The 16,598-nt window shown below is 34.2% G+C and overlaps 2 protein-coding genes across 2 annotated transcripts; both read right to left on the bottom strand.

Annotated features, from left to right (window-relative positions):
- Positions 1–3,748: 3,748 nt before the first annotated feature.
- LOC132598950 (zinc finger protein ZAT10-like) lies at positions 3,749–4,856 on the bottom strand. The gene has a single exon (XM_060312114.1). The coding sequence runs from the start codon at positions 4,730–4,732 to the stop codon at positions 3,950–3,952; it is 783 nt and encodes a 260-aa protein (XP_060168097.1). The 5' UTR covers positions 4,733–4,856; the 3' UTR covers positions 3,749–3,949.
- A 6,449-nt stretch (positions 4,857–11,305) lies between these two features.
- On the bottom strand, positions 11,306–16,347 carry LOC132598949 (mitotic checkpoint protein BUB3.1). The gene is made up of 9 exons (XM_060312113.1): positions 16,029–16,347; positions 15,499–15,629; positions 14,791–14,873; positions 13,817–14,083; positions 12,877–12,952; positions 12,545–12,625; positions 11,921–11,999; positions 11,732–11,832; positions 11,306–11,631 (listed from the first exon to the last, which is right to left on the bottom strand). The coding sequence occupies exons 1-9, from the start codon at positions 16,143–16,145 to the stop codon at positions 11,544–11,546; spliced, it is 1,023 nt and encodes a 340-aa protein (XP_060168096.1). The 5' UTR covers positions 16,146–16,347; the 3' UTR covers positions 11,306–11,543.
- Positions 16,348–16,598: the final 251 nt, after the last annotated feature.

Here is a 16,598-nt window from a genome sequence, read left to right as displayed (position 1 = left end):
CGTGATAGATCACAAGGACTATTGGGACTGTCTCAGAAAGGCTATATCGAAGAGTTCTTGAGAGATTTAACATGAACAATTGTTCAGCAGGAGTTGTTCCAATTCAAAAAGGGGACAAATTTAGTCTCATGCAATGTCCAAAGAATGGTGTAGAACAAAAAGAAATGGAGTCAATTCCTTACTCTTTTATTGTTGGAAGTTTGATGTATGCTTAAATTTGCACAAGACCGGATATTAGTTTTGCGGTCGGAATGCTAGGAAGATATTAGAGTAACCCAGGAATTGATCACTGGAAAGCTGCAAAGAAAGTTTTGAGGTACCTGAAAGGAACGAAGGATTATATGCCCACGTAAAGGAGATCCAACAGTTTGGAAGTCATTGGATACTCGGATTCAGATCATGGTGGATGTATTGACACTAGAAAGTCCACTTTTTGTTACTTGTTCCTATTAGCTGAAGGAGCAATATCGTGGAAGAGTGCTAAGCAATCCGTCATTGCTACATCCACAATGGAAGCAGAATTTGTGGCATGTATTGAAGCCACAATTCATGCATTATGGCTGCGGAACTTTATTTCAGGACTTGGGGCTGTCGACACCATTACCAAGCCGCTGAAAATTTATTGTGATAATACTGCAGCAATATTCTTCTCCAAGAACGATAAGTACTCCAAAGGTGCCAAACATATGGAATTAAAGTACTTTACCGTCAAGGATGAAGTTCAGAAACAAAGGGTGTCACTTGAGCATATTAACTGATCTCATGATTGCAGATCCGTTAACGAAAGGTTTACAACTAAAGACATTTAAAGAACATGTACATAGAATGGGTCTTGGTTGTACTTATGATTAATGTTTTTCTTTATGATGTTTGACACTCTGAGCTCAATTATGTGTTTCTGATATACTTTAATGAATTTCCTGTTTCTCATAATGGTGTACACATTATTGTTTTGAGATATTACAGGATAAGTCTCCATGAGACATTATTGTGGACCATAATGTTAAATGTTTTATAACTTATGAACCTAGTATGATAAGTTGCTAATGTTGTAGTATATGGAAGGGAGTATGTAGCACAAAATTATGTATAATCGCCATAACTCGCATTAGTGATTTGTCATATTAAGGTATGTATGATGGACATTATAGAAGAGATTTATTTTATGCGCTACTAATGTTTTATGTCATTTAATATTATGTTATGTGGTCATTGGGCCAAGTGGGAAAATGTAAGAATTTTTATTATTCTTATGTGTGGCCCAATTAATGTAAGGCCCATAACTAATATTTAATGAAGAATAAATCTCGTCCGTTAGATCGGTTACTTGATGGACGTACCGGATTAAGTCTCAACCCCTATAAAATTGGTCCTCCCTCCACCCATTAGGGTTACCACTTATTCTATATACTTTTTTCCATCATTGACGGTTGTGGTAACGTAAGGCTAGGGCAAGGAGGTAGAAACCAATTTCTAGAAACAACGCTTCCGCTTTCGTAATAATGTCTTCCACATCAGGTATGTTTTTGGTGTTCTCTCCATGTAAGATTATTGTGTTCAAGATCCTGTGTGAATTAAGTTAATCTTACATGTAATGCTTGTTGAAGTGTTATAATATTTCACACACATATACGCTAAATGATTGAATTGAACTCATAGCTCAAACGCTACATTTATCAACACAAACAATGTCATTGTGATATATTGAATGAGGTGAAAATATATACTTTAATCAATAATAATTAAAAAACAAAAATATCAATTCTAATATACATATATTTATTAATTTGATGTAAACACCGATCTTCATAAATTTGTTGCTTATCATTGTACAATTATTCCTTGTTCGAACGTATATGAGTGCGTTAGCATCCACCGCCAGGATATGTGCATCCGCGAGCTGGCTGTAACCAGAAGACACTCTATGGCCATGAGATGACTTAATCACCAAGGTGTAAAGTAAACCCCCTAGTACAGCCAAAGCAAGCATCACGAGTCTTACCTGGCAAACAAATTAAGGCAAAAAAAAACACCCTACTCTACTTTGCTTATTATTCTTGTGAGTGACAGATAAGAATTAGGAGAAAGCAGGAATGTGTCCTAAATTTAGAATTTGTTGACAACTCAAAACAACTAAACAGTGCCTTCCTTCCCAATCCAATCATCATTCTTAATATTTTATCAACTGAAAGGGATGACTTGTACAGTTTCTACTCCTTTCAATAATTCAAGAGAATTTAATGCCGCGTAATGTGGTACTTGCTCAAGAATAAAACTTCATTGACGCTGCACGTACTCTACACGTTGCCTTCCTAATTACGCACACATAGAGTTGTTCACACTAAGAGAACCATCCATACTTTGTCCTAATTTTCACTATAAAAAAGTATAGAAATCGCAACAAAAAAATTTATATTTGGCAACAACTTAGTTTTATTGTTGGCAAATGATTTTTTATTGCCAAAGAATTTAATTTTGTTGTCATAGTATTAATTATTGTTGCAAAAAGTACTTTTGGCAACAAAAAAAAAGTTGTTGCATGTTGCTGCAATAACAACCGTTGGGAAAAGTTCATGCAAAAAAATATATTTTTTTGTTGCCAAAAGTACTTTTTGCAACAATAATCAATCTATGACAAAAAAAAAAAAATTGTTGCAATATAATTTTTCTTGTAGTGTTTAATGGGAAAAGGCTTTTATTTATTTTTATTATTCCTATCAACAAGTTAAACGAGTATTTACTCTTTTGATTTTGTTGTCTGAAATAAAGGCAAATATAACACCTCATAGAACCTAAGACTAATCCTGATTTACACCGCGCAAAGATTCATTAAAGAAGAAAACATTTCCTATCAAACTTTTTTGGTTAAGAATGAAGGTATAGAACTTTTTCGCACATTCAATTGAACCTATTATGCTCGTCTTCTTTTTATGCACACCTAAATTAAAATTATATTTAATCTAAATTCATAAATTAGTCGCATCAGAATATTCTTCTAGCACATATTCTACTCAATCTGAATACATGAACTCACTCTAAATCTTGAATGCACCAGAATCTTCTTCTAACACATCTAACATAGAAATATTCTACTCAATTTGAATTTATGAACTCGCTCTAAATCTTGGATACACCTCTAGTTCGTCATCATATACACTCGAAGGCACTATTAATTTCTCGAATGCATTATTTCGTTCCTAAATGAGCTCAGCAAAAGTCGGAACCAATTTTTTGCTACTTTTTTACCACAATTTCCACAGCTATTCTAGGTCACCAAGTTCATTTTTCCTACGGCACACTGGTAACTAATCAAGAAACATCTATACCTTTTTATAGTACTTAAGTTTTGTATTAAAAGATGGAACTTATACTCATTGAAAAAGAGAGTCGAACCTTAACCCCAACTGCTATAGGTCCTCCAAGTAAATAATGAAAAAGAAAAGAGATAAAAGTTGTTTTTTGTCACAGTGAGTGATCATCGAACAAATATTAAAGGCAAAACCAACTAATTTACTAATTTGTGATATAATGAGTAGAACATGGAAATCAGAAAAAAACCCACATGTACAACTTTTTATTCACCGCCCAAACAGAGACATTCTGCAGGTCGTGCTATGGCATGCACCACTACCACTATCCACCGTCCTTCAAGTTTCCACCTTACATATAGAATATTAACCAATTCAATGAAAGTGAAATAACTAATAAAATAACAACTAACAAAATCAACCGCATAAAAACTTATGAGTAAATAAATAAATAAAATGAAATATATTCCCAAAAGAAAGTGTAAAACCAATGAATGACCTACTCTCTATGTACATAAAAAGTACCTTAAAAATAAAAGGGTAAAACAATCAATATTTTTCTTTCCTCCTAATAAGTAAAAATAAAATCACATGAACCAATTCACTAACACAAATACAAATCAATTCCTATAAGAATTAATTCAATCCATAGAAAACAATAAACGCGGTTTCTTTGCAGGCATAGGACTTTCCACTTCTTGTTCAATCAAAAGTTGACTTTTCAATCCACAGTCAATGCTCAAACCTAACTGCAATTCTGGCGAAGCAGGCATGTTTAGGTCAAAGTCACGCGCCGTGTGAGTTTGAGTCGACGCGCCGCCATCAGAAGTAGTCACAACGCTACCACTATGAACGCCGTCACGGTTGTTACCACCGAGTTTGCCTTCATAGTGGCGGCGTTTGTGACCACCCAAAGCTTGACCAGTTGGAAAAGCCTTTTGACAAATAGAGCACACGTGTGAACGACCACTTGGGTTCAAAGCAGATATACCAACGTTGTTAACACCACTTGTTGAAGTTGACGTTGAAGGATTATTATCATCAGAGGCGGTGCCTGTAGTAGTGGTTTTACGGTGACTTGCTTTGTGTCCACCAAGTGCTTGATAAGAAGAAAAAGACTTGTCACACACGGAACACTTGTATGATTGCTCTGTTTTTGGTTCTTGATATTCAACCAGTGGCAACTCGGCGGTTTTTTTCTCCGGTTCTTTAACATCAGTTGAACTGGGTTCGGCGCCACTGCGAGCGAGCATGATGAGACAAAGGGCTAAATATTCTTCTTCAGTTGGTGGGGTTTCAATACGTGGTCGTTTTGATCGTTTTCCTTTGGTCCAAGAATCTAAAGTATGCGTATCTTCAAGTTCTTGATAACGTGGTGGTAGAGTTGGTGTTGTTGTGGGTGACTTCAAAGCTTCAAGAGCCATCTCTTTAGTAATTGAGAAGTTCAGAATTTTCTTGTAGAGAGAAAAAGTTGAAGAGAGTAAATTAAACTTTGGGTATAAGGCAATAGAGGAAACTGATAAAAGGAGTTTGAGTGAGAAAGTGAAGGACTGAAGAGAAGTGTATATATAAGGTTTGGCTTGGGGGGGGGGGGGGGGGTGTTGGATGTTGCGTAAGGAATGGCGGTGAACGAGTTGTACAGGTTAATGATATGTATTAAAATAGAAAGAGTGTTAAAATAAAGAGTATTAATATAGAAATTGTTTTCCTAATTCCATAAGGTTAAGGAGGAACTTAAGAGGGGTTGACACGTCTGGACATGAGTTGTACTGAAGTCGGTCTAGCAAAGCGTAAGAGCCTAAAGAGGTTTTGATATGGTTAAGCTTTTGGGTTCTCTGAATAGTATGACTCAGCTTTTAATTTGACTTATTCTAAGGTCAAAACAAAATAGTGGAAAGTAGTGGTACTAAAATTACTAGGTGACTTGGCAGAAGGGACTTGTTACGTGGGCAAGTGCGTAATCAGCTAAATATCTGCGTGCTTGCCAATTAAAGCCTTGTGATTTTGTATTTATTTCTGAAGATACTGATTAATAAAGGGGATTTATGTAAAAGGCGTGAATGAGTGAGCATTAATATGTACTGAAGAATAATTCAAGGTAGTTACATCTACAATATCAATGATGATTATTAATAGTTTAATACCAACTTTCTAAAGTATTATAATTTGCTTTCACAAATTAAACGAGTTAACCCATACTCCCGTCGTCTCAAAATATGTATCGCTTTAGCTCATTTCACTCCCATTAAGAAAAACAATAAATATAAGGTATAGTTTATTAAGTTACTTCTATTTATTAAATGTTTTTTTGAGAATTGACCGCTATTAAGAAGAAATAGTTCTTTAATATAATGAAATAGTTAGAAAGAATTACTATTTTTGTCTTGAATTGTTTAAGCAATAATTATGTTGACACAATTCCGATTTTTTTTATTTTTATTTTTTTTGCTAGCGATGCTTATTTTGAGATGGAAGGAGTATAAGTTAAACTAGGAGTGTCCAATGAACGATTATTAAACTGCCACAAGTTACTTGGTTAAAATAGATGGAGTCAAAATAGGCTAAATAATATCATGACGCAAATCTAACTCTTAATAAGTTTTGTTTCCTTTATTTCCTTCTTATAATTTATTAATTTACTTAATATGGAAATTAACCTTTTGTGATTTGTCACCTGGTTACGACTTGGAAAACAAGGGAATCCTTGGTTAAGAGCTAAAGCAAAAGATGACTTTTCAGAAAATCAAAAACTGGAATATCACAAAAAGTTCTCGGAATCGGTTCGTCAATTTATATACTTTTGACTTAATATCTAGCCCGTTCATTTAAATAAATTAAAAAACGCAATTCCTCTCCAAGAATGTGCTTATATTCTCCCAATAATTTTTCCATTTTTAAAATTAACATATATCAATAGATAAGTCTAGGTAGACGGCATGAGACTTTATGAAGGGTGCCTTCTTCATGAACTTCCTCAGCTTTATGGTTGGCCATCCATCTAGAAAGACACCTAAGTTCAAACGTTTCTAACAAACCTTCCCAACAATTAGCCACGTGTTCTATCTGTTTGTTCTTGACTAATTTACACAGTTTTCTAGAATGTAAGAGATCTCATGGAATTGGTAAGAAAGCGTACTTTTTGACATGAAGTACTTTCTAGATAGGAACAATGGCAGTAATGTAGAAAATCCTAGATATTTATTTATCTCTGCATATAGTACTACTACCTGTCAATTGCTGAAGCCGTTTTGCTGCCTATTTCACTTTTTTCTTTTTAATATTTTAAACAGTGGATAAGTGAGAAGGAATTCAACTTCATTTACAAATTAATTGTCATACTATTTCACATTTAGTTATTCAAACACGTAAATCTAATTAAAGAGTCGTAAAAAAGTCCTTTTCTTTGTTCCACCAATGAGGGTTTTCTACTGATTTATCATCACAATCTTTTCTCCCTTTTTACCGGTCTTTATAGTCTGTTTGGCCAAACTTATAAAATCAGTTTATTTAAAAAAAAAAAAAGTATTTTTAGCGAAAAATAATTTGTGTTTGACTAATTAATTTTAAAAGCACTTTTGAGCAGCAATTAGAATTTGGTCAAGCTTTTAAAAAGTGCTTCTAAGTGTATTTTTCTCAAAGTGCTTTTCAAAAAAAATGTTTTTGGCCAAAAATTATTTTTTTAGCTTTTGAAAAACTACTTCTGCTACTTCCTACAAGAACTTATTTTCTCCTAAAAGCTTGACCAAACATTTAATTCTATATGATTCTATTATTATTTTGAAGAGGTGTTATCTTGTGATCATAATTTTTTTTAGATTATATTAATTATTATGACTTTTATTATTTTTTAATTAGCCATTTAATTTGTATTCGAATTAATTTACAACATTATTAAAATTAAATAGTTTTAATCGTCGTACTTCGGTCCCTACAACATAGAACTCTAATTTTTGTATCAAAGAGGATTGTGGTGGAACGGATAAGATCCATCCACCGAAGATCTCGAATTCAAGCTCTGGATATAAAAAAAAATCTATTAGGAAGCACTTCCTCCTTAAAAAAGGTTATTTGCGTAAATCAGCCATGAGTGGAATGAAGGGAGTACTTTTTTCGCGATTCAAGTAGATTGTGATAAAGTATGTACATCTCAGGCTCTAATGTAATGTATGAAGAAGTACATACGTTGTTCATACACAAATAACAGATATAGTTTGTGAGGGGCCGAGTATGAACACACTCAGCACCTTTGACATGGTATATATTAATTGGAATCATGCTATAGAAAAATACTTGTAAAATCATACTTTACATTAACTAATTGTAAAATCTTAAGTTTTTATTATTGTTTAATGACATATATGTATCACATTTTTGACGCCATGCGGTCGCTAATTTAATGAAAGATGTTTTAAAGTTGCTTCTTCTCCATGGCAACAAAAGATGCCAAAAAAAATGAAGAATATTAAGTGAAGTAAAGAGAGGAGTGTGGAATATTAACTTGAGGGCAACAGGACAAAAGCAGGGCACGCAACCATGTATATGTGGTGGGTGACGGATTTTGCAACACGTGGACAAGGATAGCTTCAAAGGAAGAGAAATCACATAACAACACGTGACGATATATATGGGTTATACTAGGGTAGGTTCCTGAATATAAGGGACAAGTAAATAAAAGATAAGAGAAGAGCCGTCCAAGCACCAACTTTGTTGACAAAATAAATTTAATTGCACACCAAATTTACGGAGATTATTTACCCGTACTCGACTTTTAAATCAAATCAGACAATTCTAATTATAAGAATATCATTTTTCACTTATAATTATGGTGTTTGTGTCTGATGCATACTTGCTCAGGAATGACTTAAGTTTAAATTATGATCTGGTTCTATCTGTATACTTTTGGGCAAACGCAAATTACTTGGCAAAAGCTATGTAGTGCAAAGTGCAAACTGTCATTACTCCACCAGCTCATTGACAACCTTTCATTTCTTTATGCAGTGATTAAAATGAAATTAGAATTATTATGCGGTAATTAAAAATGAAAAGATTGTTAATACTCCATGAATTATTAATTAATTTAAAAGGGAATTATTATCTTAACTTAATTTTCATATTCTTATTTCACATTTTGTCCGCATATAATAATTTGCATAGATCTCCCACAACTTAATGCGGGAATTATTTAATACATCAAACCACACACTGTTTCGAGTAATGCGGCTGTTATGTTTTCTTAATTATGCTGGGATTAGTTTTTTCAATATGCACTCCTTACCTACTTAACTAAATAACAACCGCCCCCCCCCAAAAAAAAGGGGGGGGGGGGGGGGGGAAGGAAAAAAAACGTACAACAAGTATTATGTAGATCTCTCTTCTAAGTTCATGTTAGCAATAATAACAGCATAATCATTTCTTTGTAACCTATGATATAATAATTGAAGTGAAAGTGATATTTTGTTCTTTTCACCTCAATCCCTTTAGGAAATATATCTAATAGTGGTTCCTCACTTATTTCAAACGTGACACACGAACCCAACTCCCAAAATGAAGGTTAAAACGTTTATCACGTAAGTGAGCCTCTTTCGGACGTCGTCGTTTAATCAAGTGAATTTATCCTTTAATTAGCTTTGATTATACCGACGTGGTATACCAACAATTGGAAGATAAAATGAAGAGGAAATAAAAAACTTAAAAATATGTTATGTGGATTTTTAGGGTACTAAAGTTCCGTGATTCATTAGTGTATGACTCGGGGACTTCAGTAGTAATGTTTATCCATTCAAACATTATTATTCTTATTAAAATCTACCATCCCTTTTAATCCAGAATACTAAAATGTTTTCAACCAATGTCTCTCTTAGTTCAACTCCAACGCTGAAAAAAAAAAAAGGTTACTTCCTCCGAAAGATAATAACAAACAAGCATAGCAAATAGAGCTAATTGCGTGTGCTTTGAATCAGCAAATAAGAAGACTATGCCGTTAAGGCAAAGACTAGTATACAGCATACGCGGCCTTTATTGCACCATATATACACTTCACTATTAAGCGTGGAAATATCAAGACAGTATCAAGAATGTACAAGTAATCCACTTCTCAACTCATTCCTTTACACTATCGAACTTCCTCCTTTCCATCCACTCTCACTTTAATTCCACTACACCCACCCGGCCACCCCCCCACCCCCACCCCCATAATTGTATCGTCATGTCGAGTTGTGCGCACCTTATTATTCCCACAAATCATTTTACGACTTATTTTTTTTTTCTTCTCACTAAGCAAAGTATGTAGTCAAGATATTAAGATAATAAATAGATGCAGAATACTACGTATTTTCTATATTTTTTATGAGCTTAGCAAATGTATTATAGTTTTTTGAAAAAATTGTTTGGACATATATATAGTTCGAACCGAAAATAATGGACGTGATTGCATTCATAGCTTTTAACACCAGCTAGCTAGACTGTTAAGCTAATGTATTTAATTTAAATCGATATCCTATATATATGTATAGTATTAGATTGGCTTTAGCTATTTCTATAACATATTTACTTTCTTTTTACTTGCACCGAATGATACAATTGTCTCACGGGGAAAATTAGGAAATAGAAAAGTAGGAGCCAAAGTTGATGATTACTTGTAAAAAATTAACTCTAGCCCACTCGTAGACATGACAGAAAAAAAAAAAAGTTGTGTATCGTATTTATCATGTGTTTATTAGTATCAAGGATTCATTCATCGAATAAAGTACTGGTGCAACGAAAGAGTTGCTTTTCCTAAGTTTTAGACGTCTTTATCATGTGTTTATTAGTAGTATCAGAAAATTCATCGAATCCGTACTGGCGCATTAATTATTTTGATCGTGTTTTTCGGATACAACCGCTCAATCAGTTATTCTCTAATCTCTAGCTAAGTGAGAAAAAATGTCATTTTTGACACTTTTAGAGAATAACTGGTTCCGTATTTGTCTATGGAAAGCATAAATGGTAAAACTTATCTATATCAAGTGTTACTAATAAATACATAACATATCTATATCAAGTGTTACTAAAAAATACATAACATGTATTTGAATATACACAATTATTATTTAATCATGGTTAATTAATGTATATTACACTTCATTACAACACTTAAACATGGTAATTTAAATTTGTTTGATGCAAACACCAAATGCGAGTGAGTATATATCAACATGATTTTTTCAGTTGTTGCCCGGATTAACTAATAGTAATAGAATAGTTAAGGTCTTCACCAATTGGCACGACACCACAATTATCTGAAAGGAAATCAAGTTACTATTAAAGTGAAAATGGAATAAAGTGAACGGGAAAGAGAAAGTTCAATAGTGTAAAAGGAATAATGAGCTGGGAAGTGGATTACCTGTAGGTTCTTGATACTTTATTCCATAGTAGTAGTGAAGTATATCAGACTGTAAACTAAAAATATAACTACCTGGGTGGAGTGTCTTAGACCGTATATTTTTGGAACATTCCCAAACAAAAAAGGTAACAAGTTTTTAATTTCCGAGACCTCCTACTAGTAAGCGGTTCTACCCAGTTATGGGGCTCGACCGTATTGTGAATCTGTAGCAATTAAGGTTCCTAATAGTGGGGTAAGATGGGTTGCTCTGATACTCAATTTCCAAAAGAGTACAATCTTGGTGACTCATAAGTAGATCCTGGGCAACATATTCCTCAAATATATTCATAGTTTCAACTGAATGACATTAGGTTTATTGACTCATAGATACATGCGGCATTGATCTTCTTTTTCCCATTGGTACTCCCTAGAATTTTATTTGGCTCAAGACTATACTATTAATTGGTTTTCAATTCTGATAGATGTTTCTGGCCTTTTCACAAAAAAAAAAAAAAAAATTATGCCTGTGCGGACTGTTGTGTACTAACAAATATACACAGGTTGAAAGGCCAAACTGTTTTTCATTCTTGAAACATTTGAACCCAGGTCGATCTGAAAAAACACTAAACAACCAATGGAAACAAAGGCCATTATGCTATTACTGCTCTACTTATAGAGAATGAGACGGCAGAATGTCATCAAAATGGTACAATAGCTAAGAGGATAATTAGAAATTTTTAAGTGTTCGCTAGAACTTCTAGTCAAGAGAATAGAGTCCTGGAATTCAAACTGACACGAAGTAGATAAAGCTTTTTTTCGCCAATATATGATAACAAGTTCACCATTAGAAAGGATTGAGGAGGAGCTTCTACTTTTCATGTGTTAGGATTCGGCAAAACTTTTGGCTTTGGCTTCACTTCAACTTCATTTACGCTGCGGACAAATATGGCATCTGGCTCATGGCTGCAAGGGTAAACCACAGTTAAGGCTTAATGGCAAGGTGAGAGTAACGAAAAAAAATTACAAAATAAAAATGAGCCTGATAAGAGAAGTTCATTCTTACGGCTTTTCTCCCTCTTCAAATGTATAGCTTGATGCTACAGCCAAGAGTCTACCATCTCTGCTAAATGACAATGCTGCAACGCTTGAAGGATATTTAGGGTACTGCAGGTTGGTCCAGTAAAATCAATCAGCATATCAGTCAGTTAGATACAGAGTGATAGAAACCAAAGACATGTTAATAAATAATTACCTGATATAACCTCTTTTTGTTGTTACCATCCCAGACATTAACATATCCATCACAACCGCCAGTGGCGAAAGTACCATAGCTGCAGTTCACATGGAAAGGTTTGTTACCCAAGAACATTTAAGATCAAGTCAACAGCATAAAACCAAAAATACATGTCACACGCTGAAATGTATCAATGAACCAAACAAACAAACTCAAGGAATTTATTTTCACGAAACAGGAAGTCATCAATTTTGGAATCAACAGCTAGAACATGAAATGTTAGTAGTAACAAAAAGTCAAAAACATTGCTAAACTACTTTGTTAACATAAATCCAAGACAAAGATTAATTGAAGACTTCAGATATTAGGTGAACCGCTCATTCTGAAATGTCAGCATTGAAGGCAGTAAATGTTCAAATGAGATGTATCATTAGATACATCAGCCATTGTTGTCTAGGGCATGCCAATAAAACCACTTCATCTTTATAAAATTCGATCCATTGGGTATACAAATATACATGTACTGCTCCATTACTGCACTTGTTTAAGGAAATATATCATGAAAAAGCATTTTGCTGAATGTGAAATGATTCCATTTATTTACACAGAAATAAATAAAGTTGAGGTGAAGTTTTAACTCACATAGGGTGAAATGCAATCGCATTTACAGGGTAGACGATATCCCTTCCAGCTTCAGATTTCCGATGACATTTAAATGCATATCTGCACAGTAAGTCACTACATATGAATAGATGCCAAACAGACAAATGATCTAACTGGAAAGTGCCAATTTCTAAATTAACACTATCGTTTTGTTTTCTTTGATTTTATTTTTTAAGGTCTAAAGTGTTAACCAGAATATGCAACTGTTTTGGGAATGTAGGGAAGTGCCACGAGAAACCAAGAAGACAAAAATAAGAAGTCTCTTGAAAGGAACTACGATATGGATAAAGATTGTTAGCAAATTTACATACTTCTTCGACTGACCGGCCTCAGAGAGATCAAAAAATTCCATTGCGACCCGACCTTCAACTGAACTTAGAGCATAGCCTGCAAATTCCACTTATAATGAGAACAACCAGGCAATGCACCAAAGAAATCATAAAATTGACAAAAGCAGAAGTCTTAATCTGAACCTAATGTTTTGAAGCTCTAACATTCAATATCCAATAAGTTAATTTTCTTTATGCCTAAAACTTTACAACAAATATGCCATTAGAAATATGCTCCAAACATTCAATACTATTCATCAATGAAAGACTTCAGAGAATATTTTACATACAGATAGTGATGTAAATGTGGTTTTTGGTGAATTTCAAATTTGGGATTGTCCGCTCTTTTCTTTTATTGAATCAGATTAGCTTATTTACTGATACCACCAGGTATCACAAAACTGCAAGTATACATGGGTGATTTATAGTTCAATCCTTACAGAACTACACAAATAAGTTTATTTTGACCATTAAGACTCCAGAAAGATATATAATTGATACATCTAGTGCTTGTTATTTATTCGACTCTGAAAATTTGAAACAGCATAGAGTGGATTTCCTATGAAAGCAGGCAAAGTTCTAGATACCTTTCTATTGTCCTATGAAATACAGAGCGCTATGGAACAGAAGCCACATCAAGCATGATTCAATGGGTTTCTGTTTTTCCTTTTCTTTCATTTTAATTTAAACAGAGGTACGTGAATCAAGCATTACTAGAAAATTCTCAGAGTTATTGAAGTTGGGGTTAATTGATAATTGACAGTCAAATATGCTGAAAATGGACCCGGATATGGTGTCAATCATTAGAGTGATCTGCAACTAGCTGAAAGATAGTGAGAAGCAGAAACCGTCCAACCAAAAGCCCAATATTGCGCCATTAAAGTTATATAATGAAGCAGCAAATATAGGTTAAGGGATAAACCTGTTCCATTGGGATAACACCGCACACATCTAGTTTGATACTTCAAGGAAGATTCCCTCCGTTGTTCAGGTTGAGACATGTTCCGCAAGTCATAGACATTCACATGCCTTCCAGCAGTTGCTACTACTAAACGGTTCCCAACAAGGGAGAGAGAGTATACACGCTCTGGTTGTGTATAAGTTCCAACAAGAGTATGTTCCTGTCCACTTGCACCTCTAGGATCCCAGCATTTTAATGTTTTGTCCCAGCTACCAGTTATCACTTGTCCTATGCCACACAAGAGGATACATAATTCTATTGGAGCCAAATTTCAAAAAATACTGAGCGTGAGCTGAAATAATAGAATGCCACCGATGAGATTTCCAATCAACATTTTATATATTTCCATATCATACTAACTGATGCATGAGATAAAGTTAATATTTGACCACAATAGTAAGAGACATACTGGGATATTAATGCAAACATTGGAATGTGCAGTAGCAATATCTTGAAGAGTTAGGTGACAAAAAGGAGAAAAAACAAAACAGATAAGAGCACCTGTAACTTCTTTATCCAGCCACGCTGAACATGAGTCGTGACTGGAACCATTTCCAATGCAAAAACTTCTATAAAACCACCAATATATTGCACGCACATACAACTCTTCTTCAAAAAAATTACCTTGGCTATCAGTTGAAACACACCAAGCCAAATAATTGCTAAAGTAATTCAAAAAAAAAGTGAATGGTGTATTACTATCAGAAAGTATAAGGATTGAAATGTGAAAAGATGTAAAAGATTTTCAATTTTCACCGAAGCCTACTTGAAAGCTGAAATGTGCAAAACAGAATGCACAAGATAAGTTTTTATCTGACTGGTAATGTTTTTCCAATCTTCTTGTATTGCAAATGAATATGTCATATCTTAGAGCAGAAAGAAGCAACTTAGACAGTCAATCAAAAATTGTAAATGCTATGAATATCTAAACTGACCAGTTGCATATGAGTATTCAACGCAGCGAACAGGTGCATCATGCCTTCCCAATATATCCTCTCTTCCATAATTGAACACAAGCCTAGAGCAGGGGGAAACATTTTCCAGTGAGAAAGTTATTAAAACCAAGGTCAATGTTCAATTACATGCTATGCAGTAATAAGAAATAATAATATGACATGGATGGTTATGATGACTATTTCTCAAACTACAATAGCCATTCACAATCTTAACACAAGATAATGATATGTATTGTCAGGAAACTGCTTGAAACTGAAAAGGCCTGTCTTCACTATCTGATTTCCACCATTATCACGCTTTTTTCTCGCCAAAATTGTAAGCAGTAACAAGACAGCCCAGAAATTAGTATAGAACATTACTCCCTCTGTACCAAAATACTTGTCATGTTCGCTTCTCGAGATACAAACTGCATGAACTTTGACCAACATGTATTTTTCACCATACCACTATGATAAGAATTCCTACTTATAGTACTTTCCGTATAGTTTTCAGCTATCTAAATTTTGATTTTATATGGAGTTAATCGACTCTCGAAGAGTGAAATGTGACAGGTATTTTGGGTCGGAGGGAGTAAATCCCAGCGAAAAGCAATAGAATAATATTCACCAATTTGTCTAACCAGGATAACTCAGACATTCACTGTATCCAAACACTAAGTAAAGTAGAAAACACGACATTTATATTACCTTCTAACGGTATTATCCGCACTAGCACTGAATCCAGATGAGTCATCATGGAAGCAACAATCAAGCACTGCACCTCCGTGCATGAACTCTCCTCTCAAGGCATTGGCACTTGCATCATATAAACGAACCGTCTAATAAAATGCAAAAGCAATTAAACTTAAAAATCACACTAAAATACAAGGCTTATACATAACCAGTCTGACAATGCGTATAACTAAAAGAGATAAAACATAATTTATGTGGTTAGCACTACCTAATAGACGAATGAAAACAAACGTAAAAAGTTTCTTAAAATTAGAACCGAAAGTGTCTCTAATTGAAACACTTTACTAGGAGCTGAGGTGTTCAATTGGAAACAGGACTTAGTTCAGAGTGACTTAAATGAAATATCCTGACAAGTCTAAGGAGCTACCTAAGTATTCAAACACTTAAAAATTCAAACTAAAATTCGAACTAAGATCTAAACCTAATGAATTGCTTAAATTTAAATCAAATGAACTCAGGATTTATAAATTCGAAGAGTAATTAACCTTATCCCAAGAAGAAACAAGAAGGTGATCACTGTGATTGGAGAAACGGAGATTGGATATTCCGTCTTTGGGCGGGTTTTCGAGCTCTCTTCCGGCAGACTGCGTTACCGCCGTCATGATAACGCCGTTAAATGATTGATTTGAGAGAGAAGTAGAGGTGGTTGTGCGAGCGTATACAGTGGTGACTAGGGTTTCGCAGAGAGTGTGGATGGAGAAAGAGAGAGAGAGAGAGTGTGTGTTTTTGAAAAATGAGAAAAATGGTCAGATGAATGCTTCCAGAATTTGAATTCAAATTGGGGCCAGATAGATAGTGTACTGATTGTTTTGGGTTTTAAATTTTGGATAGAGCTAAAAAGGTGGGGTACGCCCTAACGTCTTTTCTGTTTTTCCTGCCTTACCACTTACGGCTACTTCGGAGAAACCAAATCTAAAACCAAACATCAAAAGATTTATCATTATAATAATAATTGAAAATTTAAATTCAAATCCGCTGTTTGAACTTGAAGGTTTTTGAAAATGTAATCCTAACGCACAGTTTATTATTTTTCCATTCTTTTAAAAACGGCAAAG

This window comes from Lycium barbarum, chromosome 6 (genome assembly GCF_019175385.1).
Source record: "Lycium barbarum isolate Lr01 chromosome 6, ASM1917538v2, whole genome shotgun sequence".
Classification (NCBI taxonomy): Eukaryota; Viridiplantae; Streptophyta; class Magnoliopsida; order Solanales; family Solanaceae; genus Lycium; species Lycium barbarum.
This window is presented reverse-complemented; position numbering and strand designations above follow the sequence as displayed.

What these genes read in the sequence shown, in the direction of transcription:
- LOC132598950 (XM_060312114.1), bottom strand. Translation starts at nt 4,732, where the DNA reads ATGGCTCTTGAAGCTTTGAAGTCACCCACAACAACACCAACTCTACCA.
- LOC132598949 (XM_060312113.1), bottom strand. Translation starts at nt 16,145, where the DNA reads ATGACGGCGGTAACGCAGTCTGCCGGAAGAGAGCTCGAAAACCCGCCC. An exon ending in TTGTTTCTTCTTGGGATAAG is followed by an intron (nt 15,630 to 16,028) that starts GTTAATTACTCT and finishes GCATTTTATTAG; the next exon opens with ACGGTTCGTTTATATGATGC. An exon ending in GAGGCCGGTCAGTCGAAGAA is followed by an intron (nt 12,626 to 12,876) that starts GTATGTAAATTT and finishes CTTACTGTGCAG; the next exon opens with ATATGCATTTAAATGTCATC.